Source organism: Anolis carolinensis, chromosome 1 (assembly GCF_035594765.1).
Source record: "Anolis carolinensis isolate JA03-04 chromosome 1, rAnoCar3.1.pri, whole genome shotgun sequence".
NCBI classification, from domain to species: Eukaryota; Metazoa; Chordata; class Lepidosauria; order Squamata; family Dactyloidae; genus Anolis; species Anolis carolinensis.
The window spans coordinates 204,994,955-205,013,308 of record NC_085841.1 but is presented as its reverse complement, the minus strand read 5'-3'; the positions used below and the strand labels follow the sequence as shown (position 1 = coordinate 205,013,308).

The following is an 18,354-nucleotide window of genomic DNA, read 5'->3' as shown; positions in this document are numbered from 1 at the left end:
AAGCCTCCAGCCGGATTGTTCTAACTGCAGGACTGTTGGTCCGTCGCAAAACGTGTCCTCCTTCCCCGCCGAGTTTCAGTCTAAGCAGAGGAGTTTCGGGCAATTTTTAGTTTGGTTTTCTGTCCCAAAATGTCGGGGTTCAGTCCCGAGCTCATTGAGTACCTGGAAGGGAAGATTTCCTTTGAGGAGTTCGAGAGGCGCCGGGAAGAGCGCAAGGGCCGCGAAAGGAAGGTGAGGAGGCCTTGCCCTTGCATCTAGGCCTTGATCCCTTCATTCCTTAACACTCCCAAACGCTTCCTTCCTCGCATTTTGGCGCCATAATGGCATGATTGAGGTTTGAGGAGAAACGGCATATTAGTATTATAACAGCAAACCCCTGATGTTTCCTTTCGTAGAGAATAGGAGTAGTTTGATCACACGTCAACTGCCGTGGCTCGGTGGTATGGAATGTGCAGTTTTACGAGGTCTTTAATTTTCTCTGCCAAACAAAGCTGCTGCCTCACAATATACAACACCCCTAATTTCCTAGCACCAAGACATTGCAGCTGAAGTGGGATCAAACTAGGTTCATTCTTCAGCGTAGATCCACCCCATGCGAGCCTTCGTCTTATGCATGTCTTCTGTGGAGTCTACTGGACTCAGGGCCCTTCCAGACAGGCCCTCTATCCCAGGATCTGATTCCAGGTTTTCTGTTTATCCCAGATTATCTGGCAGTGCTGACTCATATAAGACAGCCAAAGGTAAAGGTTTTTCCCTGACATTAAGTCTAGTCATGCCCGGCTCTGGGGGTTGGTGCTCATCTCCATTTCTAAGCCGATGAGCTGGCATTGTCCGTAGACACCTCCTAGGTCATGTGGCTGGCATGACTGCATGGAGTGCCGTTACCTTCCAGCCAGAACAGTACCTGTTGATCTACTCACGTTTACATGTTTTCAAACTGCTAGGTTGACAGAAGTTTGGGCTAACAGTGGGAGCTCACCCTGTTCCCCGGATTTGAACCGCTGACCTTTGGGTCAGCAAGTTCAGCAACTCAGCGTTTTAACCCACTGCGCCACCAGGCCATATAACCCAGAATATCAAGGCAGAAAATCCCACAATATCTGCTTTGAACTAGGTTATTTGTGTCCACACAGGCATATATTCTAGTTCAAAGCAGATAATATGGTATTTTATTCACCTGTGTGGAAGGGCCCCCAGTTTAAAGCAGAAATCTGGTATCAGATCCTCGGATATAGAGCCTGTTTGGAAGGGCTCAGAGTCCACTAGTGTCTGGTCTCTCCTTTGTGTGCAAAGCCTTACAGTTCAATCCTTCCATACGTGTCTACTCTGAAGTAAATTACGCTATGTAACAACATTTGAAATTTTTTTTCTATTCCTGGTTTGGAGGTGTTATTTCTTGTTTAATTGTGACCACTTACTTTGAAAGTAGTTGTTATCGTCCAGAAACTTCGTTTTTGTGGCTGCTACAAACTATTGTATGTTTATTGGTTGAGACTCAGATATTCATTGAAATACTAAAGCTAAATGTGCTGCAGGGTGTCTTGCAAATTTGCTTTTGATTCAATACAAACTCTGGGGTACAGTGATACCTTGACGTAAGAGTTTAATTTGTTCAGTGGCTTAACTCTTAACTCAAATCACTCTTAACTCAAAACAGATTTCCCCATTGAAATGCTATTAATTCATCCCAACCCCCCCCGAAACCTCCCTATTTTTGTTACATGTTTTTATAAGAAAATGTACTTTATAAATAACAGTGTATAAATAGGGTAGGGTAAATATAAATGCACATTCAAGTGGAACAATAAAAAAGAAAGATCAACTTTAAAATGGTAGAAACACAAATTTGTGGCAAAGACGCACAAAGTGAAGAGGCAGAAACATCATTTTCTTCATACTGAACTCATTCCAGCCTCCTCTCCCTCTTTTGCTCTCTCTCCCTCTCTCTCTTCATGAAGCCAAACATACTAGGAACAAAAACCACACAAAATCAACTAACCCAAATTTCTTCAAAGCAGACAAGAACAACGTGGACAGCAATCTTATAAAGCGGACAAGAGGCTGCTCCCTTGAAGGCATCGAAGCTGCTCCCTTGAAGCCTCAAAACCCTGTACTCTGGCACTAGTGCTCCCTCTAGTGCTCGCTCTTACCTCAGAATGCTGCTCTTATGTCAAAGTGAAACCCTGGCTGAATGACTGCTCTGAACTCCCAAATACAGGTTCCACTGTATTCATTGAAAAGCTATAGCAAAATGTGCTGCAGGATGTCCCACACAAACAAAGTTCTGCAGTTTGATAAACATTTCCTATGTTTTTATGATAGATCCAATTAGGAAATGGCATTTATAACCAAGAAACAAAAATTGTGTTACATAGTGAATTGATGGGCTAGATCTACATGTCCAACCGATTGCACATCACCTGGCAGATACCCGGATTACAGGTGGACACTCTAAAGCAGTTTGGAAGGTTTACTAATCTTTGGTCAAAGTGTTACCTCAATCTCTTAAAGGTGCAGTTTTTCGAACATGGCAGGCAACAACTATACATGTCCTGATCTCAGAGAGCAAAGTTTTATTGTGGAAAAGAAAAAAGAATGTAATAAAAAACATAAAACACGAGGTTGTGGATGCCAAAACGATGGAACCATGAATTGTGCAGCCACATTTATTTTCATAGGTAAAACAGTGCAAATACACAATTTTGAGGCGTTACTACATCAGTGACCAGCTCAGTTGGTCAAATGCTCTAAAATGATTCTACAGTCTACATCATCGCTTAGACCTTGTTATCTTACATCTTCTGTGTGCCCAGTTATGATTAACGGACACTTTTCACATTAGCTCATCACATCTACAAGGTCAAAGTTGACGCAAGCAGTGTAGGGGAAAAATTGGCAGTTCCTGGCTATCAGAATCACTGTGTTACTATGTTCTCTCAAAAGGGGCCCCCTCCCTTCAAGAACAAGCTATCCAGCTGCCTCTTGATGAAGATAAGAGGGTCAATTTATTGGGGAACACAGGGTTTTTTAAAAAGTTTGGAGTACAGTGAGTTCATGCAACATTTTGCACACATGCAAACAGGAATAGATTACAGACAGTCCCCGAATTAAAAACATCCAACTTAAAAATGGCTCCTAGTTAGGATGGGGGTGAGGCAACAGGAAGCGAGAGAAATCTACTCCTTGGAAAGGAAATTCACTCCTGGAACAGTCTAGACAGTTATCTGCTACCACAAGATGCAGTGGTAGGCCAACCTTAAATATTTTTCCGGATTGATAATGGCTATATTACTTACAGGTCCATAAATACTATGTCTCTCAATATCAATTGCTAAACAACAGGAGAGGCCTGTTCTTGTGTCCTGTCTGTGGACTTTTCAGAGATGTCTATTGTGCGATATGAAAAAGAGGATAGTGGAGTAGGTGATTTTTAGATCTTGGTCAAATAAGGCTTTCCCTATGTCCTTAAGAGCAGGTCCCATTCCAAAATATGGACATGAACAAACAATGCAAAAGTTACCATATTCATTCCTTTGAAGAAAGCTATGCACTTTTATTTTGAACATTCTTCAAGGGGGGTATTTTAAATTTTGTCTTCCTTCCTATCTGCTGAAATCTTAGGCAAGACATTTCACTACCCATTTCTTGAGATGTCCATTTTCTTCTGTTTATGTTGAGTGAAGAAGACTAAGGGCTCTTGATGTATTCCAGATCCGTCTGTAACAAAGCCAGATCACTATCTTTCAAATATAGCACAATATATAAAGCATACTCCTATGGTACTTAAGCTCACATGAACTCATTCCAGCTATTATGATGGACTGTTATTTGAGTTTAAGAAATGTTCTTTTAAAATTGTTAACGCTCTTTAATGTTGATACTGTGCTCACTAAGGAGGTTGGACTCCTGAAGCAGTGGTCCAACAACAATTTTAGGACAGAAAAAGCAGCTTCTAGTAGAAACAGTTGAAGAGTGTCATGAGCTCTTATTTCTTTCTTCCAGTTTGTCCCTCAGTTGGCATTTCTCCATTTTAACTATTTGCTGATAACAGGTTGGCTTTTGTTATCTCTCAGCCAAGAGAATTTCATAGGAAGGTTATGATACAAAGTGAACTTGTCCGGAAGAGTGTGATAAAAAGGACAAATAGTCTGAAATGACGTAGGATCATGTTTTTTGTAGGGTTGCTAGCTTAAAAATTGGAGACACTCCCTATACCTTTAGTGATTGTGTAGAAGAGGAAATTTCAGCAGATTCTGCTTGTTATGCGACCAGGTAACAGCAAATGCCAGCTGAAGTTCCCTCTTCTATACAACCATTAAAGGGACAGGAGTCCTCTCTAGTTTTCGCTCTGGCAGTCATAGTTACTTGAAGAATTGCTGCAACCGATACCTGTTGGTTCACACTTTGAAGTCACCTGGTAAAACCCTGATCTCGTGCCTGCTATTGAGGGCAGGCTGAGAAACGTTAAGGAAAAGCTTCTTTGATAAATGCTCCACAGTTATGGAATACAGTGATACTTTGAGTTAAGAGTTTAATTTGTTCTCTAACTGAGATTTTAACTCAAAATGCCTTTATCTCAAAGCGAATTTTCTTATTGAAATGCTATTAATCCATTTCCGTCTCCATCCCTCCAATTTTTTTGTTATGTGTTTTTAAATAAGAAAATGTAATTTATAAAAATAAATAATGTATAAATGGAAATTCAAATGGAGCAATAAAAAGAAATATCTTTAAAATGGTAGAAGCACAAAGTAAAAAGTGAAGAAGCAGAAGCATCATTTTCTTCGTACTGTATTCATTCCAGCCTCCCTCCCTCTCTTGTGCTCTCTACCTTTCTCTTTCTTCATGAAGCCAAACATATCAGGAATATAAATCATACAAAATCAACTAACCCAAAGTTCCTCAAAGTGGCAAAGCAGACAACAGTCTCCCAAAGCGGACAAGAGCACAAGGCACAGAAGCTTCTCCCTTGGAACCCTAAAGCCCCTGTACTCTGGGGCTAGCACTCCCTATGGTGCTAGCTCTTAACTCAAAATGTTGTTCTTATGTCAAAGCAAAACTTGAGCTCATAAACACTTTATAACTCAAAACACTCTTAGTTTGGAGTGCTCTCAAATCGAGGTTACACTGTCAAGTTGGAAAGGAGAAATGGAGAGAAGGGAACCACCATTGCTCTCAACCTCCTCACTCTCAGGAGGGGAGAGTATACAGTTTTCCAAAGTTGTTATTAACTCTGCATCAACCAGGCGAGGCAACTACAATAAGCCCTCCACATTTTCTGCGGTTAGGGGCACAGAACCCCTTTGAAGATGAAAAACTGTAAATAAACAAATATGAGGGGTTTTTTACGAATAAATAATACTTCTCTCAGAATCTCTTGGTGATTCAGCATGATTGATCAACTTCCAGAAGACTTTGATTATAAATCCACACTAGAATACCTGTGTAATATCTCACCATTGACTATGCAAGGAAAGGTTGATGTGAGTTGCAGTCCAACATCTTGAAAGGGCCTCAGTTTGCTCGCCCCCATGTAATATAACTGAATCTAAATAAGAATGTGTAGTTAAATTGTGACGCTTGAGACCTAAGCTTAACTTATTATCTGAGAGTTAGCTTTATAGTTTTGTAAGAAAAATATTTTTTGACATAATTCGAGATGAATAGTTCATTCTGTAAAAGGAATCTTTTCTTTATGTTTTTCTACTTTTTTACAGGATAAGGAAAGTGGAGTTGCTGAGGAGAAGACTGAGGACCTCGATGCACCTTCTACATCTGGACAAGGAACATCTGCTGGCTTTCAGTCTAACGCTGAAGCAGATGGTAGGATGTTTCACTGTTTCAGTCCCACCAAAGGAACACTTGACATGTTATACCAGTTCCTAAAATAATTTTGTTAAGTGACATTTTTAGATTGTGTAGTTCCAACAATGAAGTCACCAAACATGTATTGCCAGAAACAATGATCCCAGGAGCTGTCTCTTACTTATTTCAGATCTTAGAAAAATGACTTTTTGGACTAACTCCCACCCACCGCCCAAACAGCAGGACTAATGAATATTAGGGATATTCTGGGAGATTATATATATATTGGGAAATTCTGGGAGATTATAGTCTCAAAAAGTATGTTTTCCAATCTCCGATTCACTTGTTTGGTTACAAGGACTTGTTACAGAGTTAGGTTATGGGTTTGATTGATTTGCTGTTGTCCTGCTGTAAAAGAACTCAGAACTGAGAATATGTGAATGATATAAGTTTATAATGAAGTTAATGAGAGTTAAAATCCAGAAGTCACAAACACAAAGTTTGCTTTGCCCTCAGGTAATTTTTGACTGCTGTAAGAATGTTCTTTTTCAGGCTTCTGTGAAAACTGAAATCAAAACATAATTACATTATGTAACAAAATTTGGGAAAAAAAATCTGTTCCTGATCTGAAAGTGTTATTTCCTGTGTAATTGTGCAGTACTTACTTTGAAAGTAGTTGTTTTACTCCAGAAACTTCATTTTTGTGGCTGCCACAAAATATGTTGAATTGATTGAGACTTGAGATATTCATTGAAAAACTATAGCAAAATGTGCTGCAGGATGTCCCTCAAAAACAAAGTTTTTGAAGTTTAATACACTTTTTCCATGTTTTTATAATACAGTAGAGTCTCACTTATCCAAGCTAAACGGGCCGGCAGAAGCTTGGATAAGCGAATATCTTGGATAATAAGGAGGGATTAAGGAAAAGCCTATTAAACATCAAATTAGGTTATGATTTTACAAATTAAGCACCAAAACATCATGTTAGACAACAAATTTGACAGAAAAAGTAGTTCAATACACAGTAATGTTATGTAGTAATTACTGTATTTATGAATTTATCACCAAAATATCACGATATATTGAAAACGTTGATTACAAAAATGGCTTGGATTATCCAGAGGCTTGGATAAGCGAGGCTTGGATAAGTGAGACTCTACTGTAGCACCAATTAGGAAATGACATTTATAACCCAGGAACAAAAATCGTGTTACATAGTGTTATAGGCTTTGCTTTCATCATCAAGGTCCTGAGGTGAGGCTGAAAGGAGTAGGAAGAGACAAGCTGAAATGTATCCAGAAGAGGGCGACTAAAATGTGAGAACAAGCCCTATGAGGATTGGCTTAAAGAGCTGGTCACTTTTAGCCTGCAGAAGAGAAGGCTGAGAGAAGACATGATGGCCATGTATAAATACGTGAGGGGAAGTCATAAGGAGGAGGGAGCAAACTTGTTTTCTGCTGCCCTGGAGACTAGTACACAGAACAGTGGCTTAAAACTACAGGAAAGGAGATTCCACCTGAACATTAGGAAGAACTTCCTCACTGTGAGAACTGTTAGGCAGTGGAAGTCTCTGCCCCAGACTGTGGTGGAGGCTCCTTCTTTGGAGGTTTTTAATCGGGGGCTGGATGGCCATCTGTCGGGGGTGCTTTGAATGTGATTTTCCTGGTTCTTGGGAGGGCCAACCCCCTGGATGGCCCATGAGGTCTCTTCCAACTCTATGATTCTATGAGAGTAATACTATCTTGTTCATTATTGAAGTGATCCTAAATACAGCTATTTAGATGAGGAGTAGAGAATCTGTGGCTCTTTGGATATTGGTGAACTGAAGGTCCCATCATCCTTCACTACTGTTTATGCTAATGATGGCTGATTAGAGTTCAGCCTTATTAACTTTAGTGGGACAGGCACACATTCTATGCCACATTTTAGACAAAAATAAATGTTCTTGATTTTAGAGACCTCCATTAATTCTGTTAATGTGATGTATATTCACCAAGAATTACGCCCTAATTATCTTAATCATGTATGCATAGAAACAGCAGTTTCTGTAATCACAAAAGACTTCACTGGAAGAAGCTAGGAAAAATATGAACTTGCTGCATTTTTTAAACTATATATTTTGGGCTGGGCTGTGCACAGTACTGAGGCTGTGCTCATGCGTACTTGACAACTATAGATTCCTCCATTTCTTCTAGCACTGATTAATTAGAAATGTATTTGTACTTCTTTATTTTAAAGCAGAAGAAACATCAGATGGGGTCAGTAAATCTGTTCAGCGTGCCTTTGCTTCCATGATGGAAGAGAATGAGGAGGAGGAAGAGGAGGAGGAAGAAGAAGAGGAGGAGGAGGAGAATGCTGCACAGCCTACAGCTGGGGATGTCTTTGCCCTGGAGATGGTGCTTAATAGAGAGACTAAGAAAATGATGAAGGTGTGTATTTTCAGTTTCAGGGCTTCCTTGGGCTTTGCTTGTTGCTGAGACACAACGAAGAAGTGTGTTCTTGGAGCAGGGCATTGAGAACAACCTTGGGCCTGCAAGAAACCTCTTTGTGTGGAAGGAGGCCTCTAACAGACCTCTTGTGAATATTGATCTCAGCCTGGGGTACGCATCTCTAGGCTCAATTCCTCTGCACTAAAATGGTTGGGTGAAATGGTTGGATGATGGAGATACCATGAGCCACTAATTCTTTCTCAATGCATCGCTTCTGGAGAGGAAGAACATTATCCACTCTGCCACTCTACAGGGTACGAAATGTCTGAAGTTGCACTGGCATGCTCTTTCAGTATAAATAACACTATAACAAACTTTGAAAAAAATCTGTTCCTGCTTTGAATTTGTTATTTCCTGTTTAATTGTTCAGTACGTACTGTGAAAGTAGTTGTTATACTCTAGAAACTTGGTTTTTGTGTCTGTCACAAACTGTGTTGAATTGGTCGACTCTATGAAATCTTCATTGGAAAACTGTAGCAAAATGTGCTGCAGGATGTCCTGCAAAAACAAAGATTTTGCAGTTTAATAAACTTTTTCCATGTTTTTTATGATAGAACCAATTAGGAAATGACATTTATAACCCAGGAACAAAAACATGTGACATAGTGTAATGAATGCAGTTGCTATTGGGTTTTAACAGTAACGTGTGTATGTCTGGTTGGAATCTCAATAGTTGCAATTACATTTCAGTGGCCCATGGTGGGTTCCGGAGGTCTACTGCAGCCTCTTTCTATGCTGGAAAAGACAATTTATTCCATCAAATGTCCCTTTCTCTATTTCTCAGGAAAAACGTCCACGTAGTAAATTGCCACGTGCCTTGAGGGGCCTCATGGGCGAAGCTAACATTCGGTTTGCTCGTGGAGAACACGAGGAAGCCATCCTGATGTGCATGGAAATCATAAGGCAAGGTAACTACTGTGTGCACATGTGAGGTTTTCCATTGGTTGGGCTCCCCAAGGCTCCTCCGTGTCGTGAATACTTCTTAAATAAAGGTTCTTTTATAGCAATTTCAGTGTGAGAGGATATATCAGAACTTTTATACTTTTACACAAAGAATGACATTGGACATACAGACATACAGATTCTATGTAACTACATTGAATTCACAAAGGACCTACAGTAACATTGGCTAACAAACATTTTTACTCAGCATTCACATTACCATGCACATTCATTCATCCCGATACATACAAATATTACCATTTCCTTTCCCTCCTTGGAGAAGCACTTGCTTAGGCCAGATTTCCAATATTTCCAAAACTTCAAAATGCATTCTCTTTCCTTAAGAACAATGCCAAGGATCAGATTTGTGTTTTCCACACAGCAAAACTGACTCCATACAAAATGTATCATGACTCCAAAATCACACTCCTTTCTCTTCCCTTGAGAAAAGGAGACAAGTGTCCAGAATGCTGCTTTTCCATTGCAGATCTGCCACTCCCAAGATACACTATCTCGCTCCTTCCCAAGGAGCAGTGAGGTGGGTGAGCAGCACATCTGTCTGTCACAATTTTGGAATATTAGAAGATCTCTTATATAGGAATATTTCTGCTGATATTGTTCCAAAGTTGTAAATTAATAATAGATGTTATTCCAGCCTGAAACATGTTGATTCCATCAGTTCCTGGACAGATGTTGACTCTTCTTAATTGGTGCTGGTAAACGTAAGGAACCTTGTGTTGACTTCCTTCTTAACATAAGGAACCTTGTAAACATTTCTTTAACTTAAAGAGCCATTGTCTCTGATAATGTAAACAAGTTGTTTTTCCCAAAAAGTTCATAAGGCCAGCAATGTCAACAGTTAATCATTTGTCGCAGTTCTCATCCGCAACTTTTAATTACAGTTGCTGAGTGTAGTTGTTTCTAGGCCGTGATATGTTAGAATTGTGTTTTCAGTCCAATTAGACCCCCATTTAGACATCTTTCATACAATTCCATTCAAACCATACTTCATATTTATCCATGATATCCATTTTCTACAGGGAGCATCCTCCAAGAACTTCCTATTTATTTTCTGACCACAGCTCCTAATACTTAGTTAGAAGCCTCTTTCTGAATATCCTAGGGTTTGCCTTAGAAGTAACTTGACTGTAATATCTGGTCAAATAAGACTGTTATTGTCAGACCCCTGGCTGCTGGGCACCAATAACCATACACGGAGGCCAATCTCTATCTAATATCTTTATTAAGGAAATATTAAAAAGCAATAAAAACAAGTGAAGAATGTAGTTCAGGAGCAGACCTTTCAAATGAGGTCAAATATAGTCCAAAAATGTATTGTCCAATAAATGATATTAGAGTTCAAAGTTTTAATCCACTTGTCCGAAACACACACTTTTGCCAAGCAATAGTGTGGGGAAATGTCAGAGTCTTAGAGTCCAATGAAGCTTGACAACAAGGCTGGAAATAAACTTGGTTCTTGGCTAGGTCCGTGACTAGAAACAAGGCAAAACGTGAAGCGTGGAGCAGGGTCCGTGGTTAAACAGCAAGGCAAGGCAAAGGCTTGAAAACTTGATCCGGGAAGCAAGGAACTGGGGTTACGAAGTCCACACACGATCTCTCTCCTCAAGCTGATCAATTGACTCTGCAAAGAATCTCTCGCGCCAAACCCCTATATTGGGTCTCATTTTCCCGCCAACAATCTCTTTCCCTAGAGAACGAGAAGCGAAACCCACTCTGTCCAGATGCATTACTCCTTAGAATTTCCCAAGGGAAGCAGACCTAATCAGCCAGTTGTTTGGCAGCGATTCGTAAGCTTCTCCGATTAGCTTCTCTAACTCCTCTGTCTCTAGAATAAGATTCCTTCCTGGGAAACGGAGGGGAGTACTGCCCAAGGCCTGGTTTACTGAATTCTTGAGGGCAAACATCAACATCCGGCAGGTGAAGGGACTCCGGCTCTTGTTGAACTGGCGAAAACCCCATGTTTTCATCTTCATCTGCCACGATAGTACCAGGAACAGGACTACAAGGCCCATGAGGCATCACAGTTATTTAACTGTTTTAAACCTTTTTCTCACCAGGGCTTTAACCCCCAAGGCTTTGGCCTTATTGTAAGCTAGTTTCGGTAGCTGCTCCCCATTCCTGACTGTCTTCCGCAAACAGATAAAGACCTTCGTCTGCCAGTTAGCATTTAGGGAAGGATAAGGGGCATACTGTTTTAAAGGCTATTTGAAGTTTTTTTATTATATTTTAATCTGGGTTTAACACACTAAGCTATTTAAACTTCGACTAAAGCATGGGATTGTTAGTCACCTTGAGTCCCCATGGGGAGAAAGACGGAGTATAAATAAAGTTAATAACTACAAAATGGCAAATTGGAGAAAACCCTCAGTTGGGAATGCATGCAGAACCAGACCGGTAGTCCATGAAGATCTTTAAATCATGATAAAATGTGAAGGTATGTCTTTCTTACATATGCTAAGGCAGCACTGTTGACTCTGTGAAGAATTTTCATGAAACAAAAAAGAGTTGAAGGGAAGGGATACAAATATGGCAATAGTCCTTGGCATGTCAGTGTGGAAAAAATGCTGCTTCCCCACATCAGATAGCTTGAGAGGCACTGCAGTGAGATATAACACCATTGATTCAAATCCTAACAAATGCTTGCTTTTGTTTTCTGTAGCTCCTCTGGCTTATGAGCCATTTTCAACCCTTGCCATGATTTACGAAGACCAAGGAGACATGGAGAAGTCTTTGCAGTTTGAGCTGATTGCTGCTCACTTAAACCCCAGTGACACGGAAGAGTGGGTGAGGCTGGCTGAAATGTCGCTTGAGCAGGACAATGTTAAGCAGGCAATCTTCTGCTATGCAAAAGGTGCAGTAAATGGCTTTTAGCCTGTACACAATTTTAACAGCATTTCCTTCTCTCCTATCTATTAATTGATTTGTGCCAGGTTCCACAATGTCAGTTTTATTATTGCCATAATTTTGATTTTAGCCATGTCATAGAGAATGATACATCATCTTAATAAATAGAAATATCTAAACCCTGTTGCCTATATAAATCAACTCCCCTGAGCTACGGGTATCACAGCTCAATAAAGCGGAAATCTCTAAGTATATTTACCATCTCTAGGAGAAATTGGGTCTTGGTAAATAGTTTCTGAGTTCAGATGAAAGAGGAAGCTGTGGTTGATTTTATACTCTCTAGGTCATCAAAGGAGCAGCACCTGTGAACACAAGGCTTGTTGGTATCTCAGCTTTTGATTGCACTGCATAAGTGGTATCTCTGCTTTTTATTAAGGTGAGATAAAATTGTCTAGGTGTGACCATTGTGTGTTATGTGCAGGTTACCCTATGTATTTACTCATGTCTAACACACAAGGAGCCCCAGTGGCGAAGTGTGTTAAAGCACTGAGCTGCTGAACTACCAGACCAAAAGGTCCCAGGTTCAAACCCTGGGAGCGGCGTGAGCAGCTGCTGTTAGCTCCAGCTTCTGCCAACCTAGCAGTTCGAAAACATGCCAATGAGAGTAGATCAATAGGTACCGCTCCTGCAGGAAGGTAACAGCGCTCCATGCAGTCATGCCGGCCACATGACCTTAGAGGTGTCTAGGACAACGCCAGCTCTTCGGCTTAGAAATGGAGATGAGCACCAACCCCCAGAGTCAAACATGACTGGACTTAATGTCAGGGGAAACCTTTACCTTTACTGTAACACACAATCAAATCTAATACGTACCTCAGTTTTCAAAACCCTGAAACCAAAAAAAGTATTTTGCTGGCAAATGTAATGTGCAGCGTCAAAAAGAACCAAAAAAGAACCAAAAAAGGTGCGGATTATGGTGGCTGCCTGAATCATAGAATCATAGAATCATAGAATAGTAGAGTTGGAAGAGACCACATGGGCCATCCAGTCCAACCCCCTGCTAAGAAGCAGGAAATCGCATTCAAAGCACCCCCGACAGATGGCCATCCAGCCTCTGCTTAAAAGCCTCCAAAGAAGGAGCCTCCACCACGGCCCCGGGGAGAGAGTTCCACTGTCGAACAGCTCTCACAGTGAGGAAGTTCTTCCTGATGTTCAGGTGGAATCTCCTTTCCTGTAGTTTGAAGCCATTGTTCTGTGTCCTAGTCTGCAGGGCAGCAGAAAACAATCTTGCTCCCTCCTCCCTATGACTTCCCTTCACGTATTTGTACATGGCTATCATGTCTCCTCTCAGCCTTCTCTTCTGCAGGCTAAACATGCCCAGCTCTTTAAGCCGCTCCTCATAGGGCTTGTTCTCCAGACCCTTAATCATTTTAGTCACCCTCCTCTGGACGCTTTCCAGCTTGTCAACATCTCCCTTCAACTGTGGTGCCCAAAATTGGACACAGGACGCCTGCTTAGAAATCCTTCTTTTAAAACAAATGTTAGAACACCAAAGCTTTCAGCAATTGAAAACAAAACCTTGGAGTGCATCTATGCTGTAAAATGAATCCACTTTTAACTGCCCTGGCTCAATGCTATGGGTCATGAGGACTATAGTTTGGGATCATGGAGGCTGCCAAAGAATACTGATGCCTCACGAAACTACAAATCCCAGCATTGTATAGCATTGAGCCATGACCATTAAATTAGAGATGATGTCGCTCAAATAGCACCTCCTGGTGCTCCTGAAGCAGCTTCCCCTTTTGCTTTTGCTCAGCACTAAGATTATCATATTAGGTAAAGGTAAAGGTTTTACCCTGACATTAAGTCTAGTCATGTCCGACTCTGGGAGTTGGTGCTCATCTCCATTTCTAAGCCGAAGAGCTGGCGTTGTCCGTAGACATCTCCAAGGACATATGGCCGCCTGCACAGAGTGCTGTTACCTTTCTGCCTGAGTGGTACCTATTGATCTACTCACATTTGCATGTTTTTGAACTTCTAGGTTGGCAGAAGCTGGGGCTAACAATGTGAACTCACCCCATTCCCTGGATTTGAACTGCCAACCTTTTGGTCAGGAATTTCAGCAGCTCAGCAATATAATCTGCTGCGCCATCCTGGGCTCCTGATGATCATATATGCTAATCTAATGCGCACCCTAATTTTTAGCCAAAAGAAGGTGATAATTAGATTCGAGTAAATATGGTAATTTAAAGGAAGACTTATTTAACTAATAAGCAACTGGCACACAGAGTTTTCTGGTCACTGTATAATATATGATCTGTTGTCAAAGGCTTTCGTGGCCTGAATGACTGGGTTGCTACAAGTTTTCTGGGCTGTATGACCATGTTCCAGAAACATTATCTCATGACATGTCACCTGCATCTATGGCAGGCATCCTCAGAGGTTGTGAGGTCTGTTGGAAACTAGGCAAGAGGGGTTTATCTATCTGTGGAAAGTCCAGGGTGGGAGAAAGAATTCTTATCTGTTTGAGGCAAGTGTTAATGTAGCAATTGGCTGTCATCTCCAGCATTTTGTCTGTTTTTTGCAAAAATGAAGTAGTTCTGTTGTATTAACATTACAAATATATCTATTATAACATTATTAGATATTATCATTCCCTTTTTGTTTTTGTAGCTCTGAAATACGATCCCACAAATGTACGCTACTTATGGGAAAGATCGAGTCTCTATGAACAGTTGGGGGAGCATAAACTGGCGATGGATGGTTACAGGCGCATTTTAAATCTTTTGACCCCTCAGGATGGAGATCGCTTTATGCATTTGGCCAGAGACATGGCAAAGTAAGTGCTTGATCTAATGCTTCAGTTTAAAAATCAAGGTGAAATGTAACATACATCCCTCATGCCATCCCAAAATGTGTATGTTTCTCACTACCAATACAATATACTATACAAATATGAGGGATTTAATATATTAGCTTGATGTTATAATGACATTAGGTTGCTGTGCCTTCAAGACGCCTGTTGACTTAAGGTGATTCCATGAATTTTCTAGGGTTTCTTTAGGCTAAAACTTTTTTATTCAGACAGGCTTTTAAATAAGATGGTTTTAAAAATTAAGTCCGGGGCTGCTTTGGTTTTTAGTTTGAATATGTATATCTTGATTTTAACTGAATTTTTAATGCCCATGGTATTTCATTCTGTTTTAATGTTTAAATTGTTCTGAAATGCTTTTAATGCTTTGAGTCTCCTTGTGGAGAGAAAAAGCGGGGTATAAATAATAATAATCATCATCATCATCATCTAAGCAAAAAATGCTCATGTTCCTTGGCAATCTCTCATCCAAGACAGACCCTTCTTAGCTTCCAACATCAGATATAAGTTAGTAGCAGATGAAGAAAGCATGGCATCAGTGTTTGCTACTGAGATAAAAATAAAAGGTGGCCTGTGTGTATCAGACCAGAGGACTATCTTGTATACTGTTCAATTCCCCATGTTGGGATTGGAAGATATATATGCCAGTGGTGGGTGAGAGTACTCTGCAAGTTGGTGGGGTTCATGTATTTGTCGCTATTGCGATTGCCCACTCTCATTTAGTCTTGCACACAGTCAGACTCTCGTGGAATAAAGCCTTCAAAAAGCCTCCATTTATTCCAAAGGAGTCCTTATTTAAAGAACTGTTGTAGCTGATGAGGGATGATATTTGGAGAGGTTTGCAGCATTGCAGATGGGAGGCTTAGCTATCTTGTCCATCTCCAGCATTCAGGCTCCCCTAAAAGAAATGCTCCCCTCCACACATAATGCAATAAGACTTTGAAAAAGCTTCATTGCAGGACAGAAGAGAAGAAGGGAAATTGGTTTATCCTTCATTGGTAGTTAGGTCACATGGAAAGTGATGGAGCCCCCAGATGGCATAGTGGACTAAGTGACTTGAAAGTTGGGTTGCTGACCTGAAAGCTGCCAGGTTCGAATCCCACCCGGGGAGAGTGCGGATGAGCTCCCTCTATCAGCTCCAGCTTCATGCGGGGACATGAGAGAAGTCAAGGATGGTAAAAACATCAAAACATCCAGGTGTCCCCTGGGCAACGTCCTTGCAGACGGCCAATTCTCTCACTCCAGAAGCGACTCAAGTTGCTCCTGACACGAAAAAAAGGGAAAGTGACAGGTTCAATGATAGTCTTGCATGGTTTGTATTCACTTCGTTGGCCAGAGGTTCCCCATCCCATTTCACTGATGTTGACTCTAGACTGCCCTATATCCCAGGATCTGATCCCAGATTCTCTGGCAGTGTAGACTCATATAATCTAGTTCAGAGCAGATAATCTGGGATCAGATCCTGGGATATAGGGCAGTGTAGCTCCAGCCTGAGACACAAATGATTCTATCCTAACACTGTACTTCTATGCTTTCCCCTTCCGTCTCTTTCACTAATATGATTGCAAGGAATTTGGGAATTTTTGTGTGAGGGTTTTTAGCTATAATTTGGTATGAACCTTACATATGATTAATCATAACTACTGTTAGTTTCATACAAAGGAGCTTCAAACCATGGTTTATGAATCTTTTTTCAAACCAGACCCCCCCTTTTTGAGGTTTTAGATGCTGGACTATAAGCCCCCGATGTCTCTTCTCAGCTGTATACGCCTGGGGTCCCTTCAGGTCCTCCTGAATCATGATAAGGTGTAATGTTCACATAAAAGCAATAAATTATAACGCAAATACACCGATACAGCTATCTTTCACATTCAGTCACACATAAGTGATAGGATTCTCAAATATTTATTATGATAGGTGTCCTTTGTTGCAGGACATTTTGTGTTCTCCAGAGAGCATTAATTTCCTTTACAGTCCAATGAGTTGTTTATCTGTATTTACTAATGATCCCTTTACTGCTGTTTTTTGCAGGAGTTATTATGAAGCCAATGACATCACTGCTGCTATTGAGATAATGGAGGAAGCCTTTAGTAAACATCAGAATCTCGTATCCATGGAAGATGTTAATATAGCCGCTGAACTGTATATTTCTAACAAACAGTATGATAAAGCATTGGCAGTAAGCAGATTAATTTTCTATTATGGCTTGCCATTTTAAACACATTAGGGGAGCCTGAATATATGTATGCATATCCCTTATCCTAGATAATCTGGAGCAATACATTTGGGAAGGATACTCAGTATGGCCACATGAAACCTTGACATCTCACCTCCTTGTACTGAATTGATTCCTAACCATTACAGACTGGCTATATCTGTATTTCCCAGTTATGGATCTCCAGTGAACAAGCCAGTCTCCACCACAGAACTGTGTCACTCCTAAATTTCTGTTTCAGGGAGGAACCTGAGGCTGGATCTACACTGCCACATAATCCAGTTTCAAAATGCAGTTTAATGGCATTGAACTGGATGATATGGCTGAGTAGACTCATATAATCCAGTTTGGTGCAGTTTATCTGCAATCTGAAACTGGATTATATGGCTGTGTAGATCCAGCCTAAGAGGGATTTTAAAGTCCCAATATTCACCCTGAACTTTTCTTGATATGTAGCATTTTCACTTAACATTTTTCCACTTATACTCAGAGTTGTTACATCCTCTAATGGAACAGAATCATTTTCTCCCTTGAACAGTTGAATTTCTTCTTCATTTTACTTCCAAGTTGTTTTTTCTCAGATCTCCTTTTGCACTGGGCTCATTTCATTTTTGTATGTCAAGAACTGTTTCTATTTTTAGGTTATTACAGATTTTTCAGGGATTGTACTGGAGAAGAATGGGGCAGAAAGAAATTCTCCAGCAGAAGAAGATAAAGGTACTTGAAATTTTTGGTTTCATGGCATTCAGCTTTCTCTATCCATAGTGCATGATCTTCTGAAGCATTTTTGGTCTTTTGCTTCTACTTAAAGGTGGATAATAGTTAAATTCTCTACAACGTAGTGCCTGTTCACATTTGCCTTATTTAAAAAGAGAGTTATGGCAATTTGTTTGTCCCTTTGCTTGTGACTCATGATCAGTTAAGTAATAAAGAAACCCAAGAAAGATTCTAGCTGTATTTCTCCTATTCTAGAAACATACTTTAAAAAAAAAAAAAGAAACAAAAGAGGAGCAGGGTTACATTTCTTTAATTCTGGGAGTTTTGATGTATGGTTTTGGCATTTGTAGTAAAGAAACTAGGTGCAGGTATTCATTTGTGTATTTGAGAATTTTTAACTTGCCTTATCTGTGTCCCTCAGTTTGTGGTGCTGTACTGGAATTGACTCT

At 40.4% G+C, this 18,354-nt stretch overlaps 1 protein-coding gene across 3 annotated transcripts in view; it reads left to right on the top strand.

Moving 5' to 3' along the window:
• The first annotated feature begins 1 nt into the window (after window position 1).
• The window catches only part of gtf3c3 (general transcription factor IIIC subunit 3), a 48,014-nt gene continuing 29,661 nt past the window's right edge, over window positions 2-18,354 (top strand). For 2 of the 3 annotated variants that reach the window (XM_008117268.3, XM_016996083.2), the window contains exons 1-8: window positions 2-231; window positions 5,718-5,823; window positions 8,044-8,234; window positions 9,079-9,202; window positions 11,917-12,108; window positions 14,775-14,940; window positions 17,005-17,152; window positions 17,830-17,905. In XM_008117268.3, the coding sequence (XP_008115475.3) occupies window positions 130-231; window positions 5,718-5,823; window positions 8,044-8,234; window positions 9,079-9,202; window positions 11,917-12,108; window positions 14,775-14,940; window positions 17,005-17,152; window positions 17,830-17,905 (1,105 nt within the window). In that variant the 5' untranslated portion in view covers window positions 2-129. The remainder of the gene's footprint in view (window positions 232-5,717; window positions 5,824-8,043; window positions 8,235-9,078; window positions 9,203-11,916; window positions 12,109-14,774; window positions 14,941-17,004; window positions 17,153-17,829; window positions 17,906-18,354) is intronic. The other variant, XM_016996084.2, reaches the window with a different exon arrangement.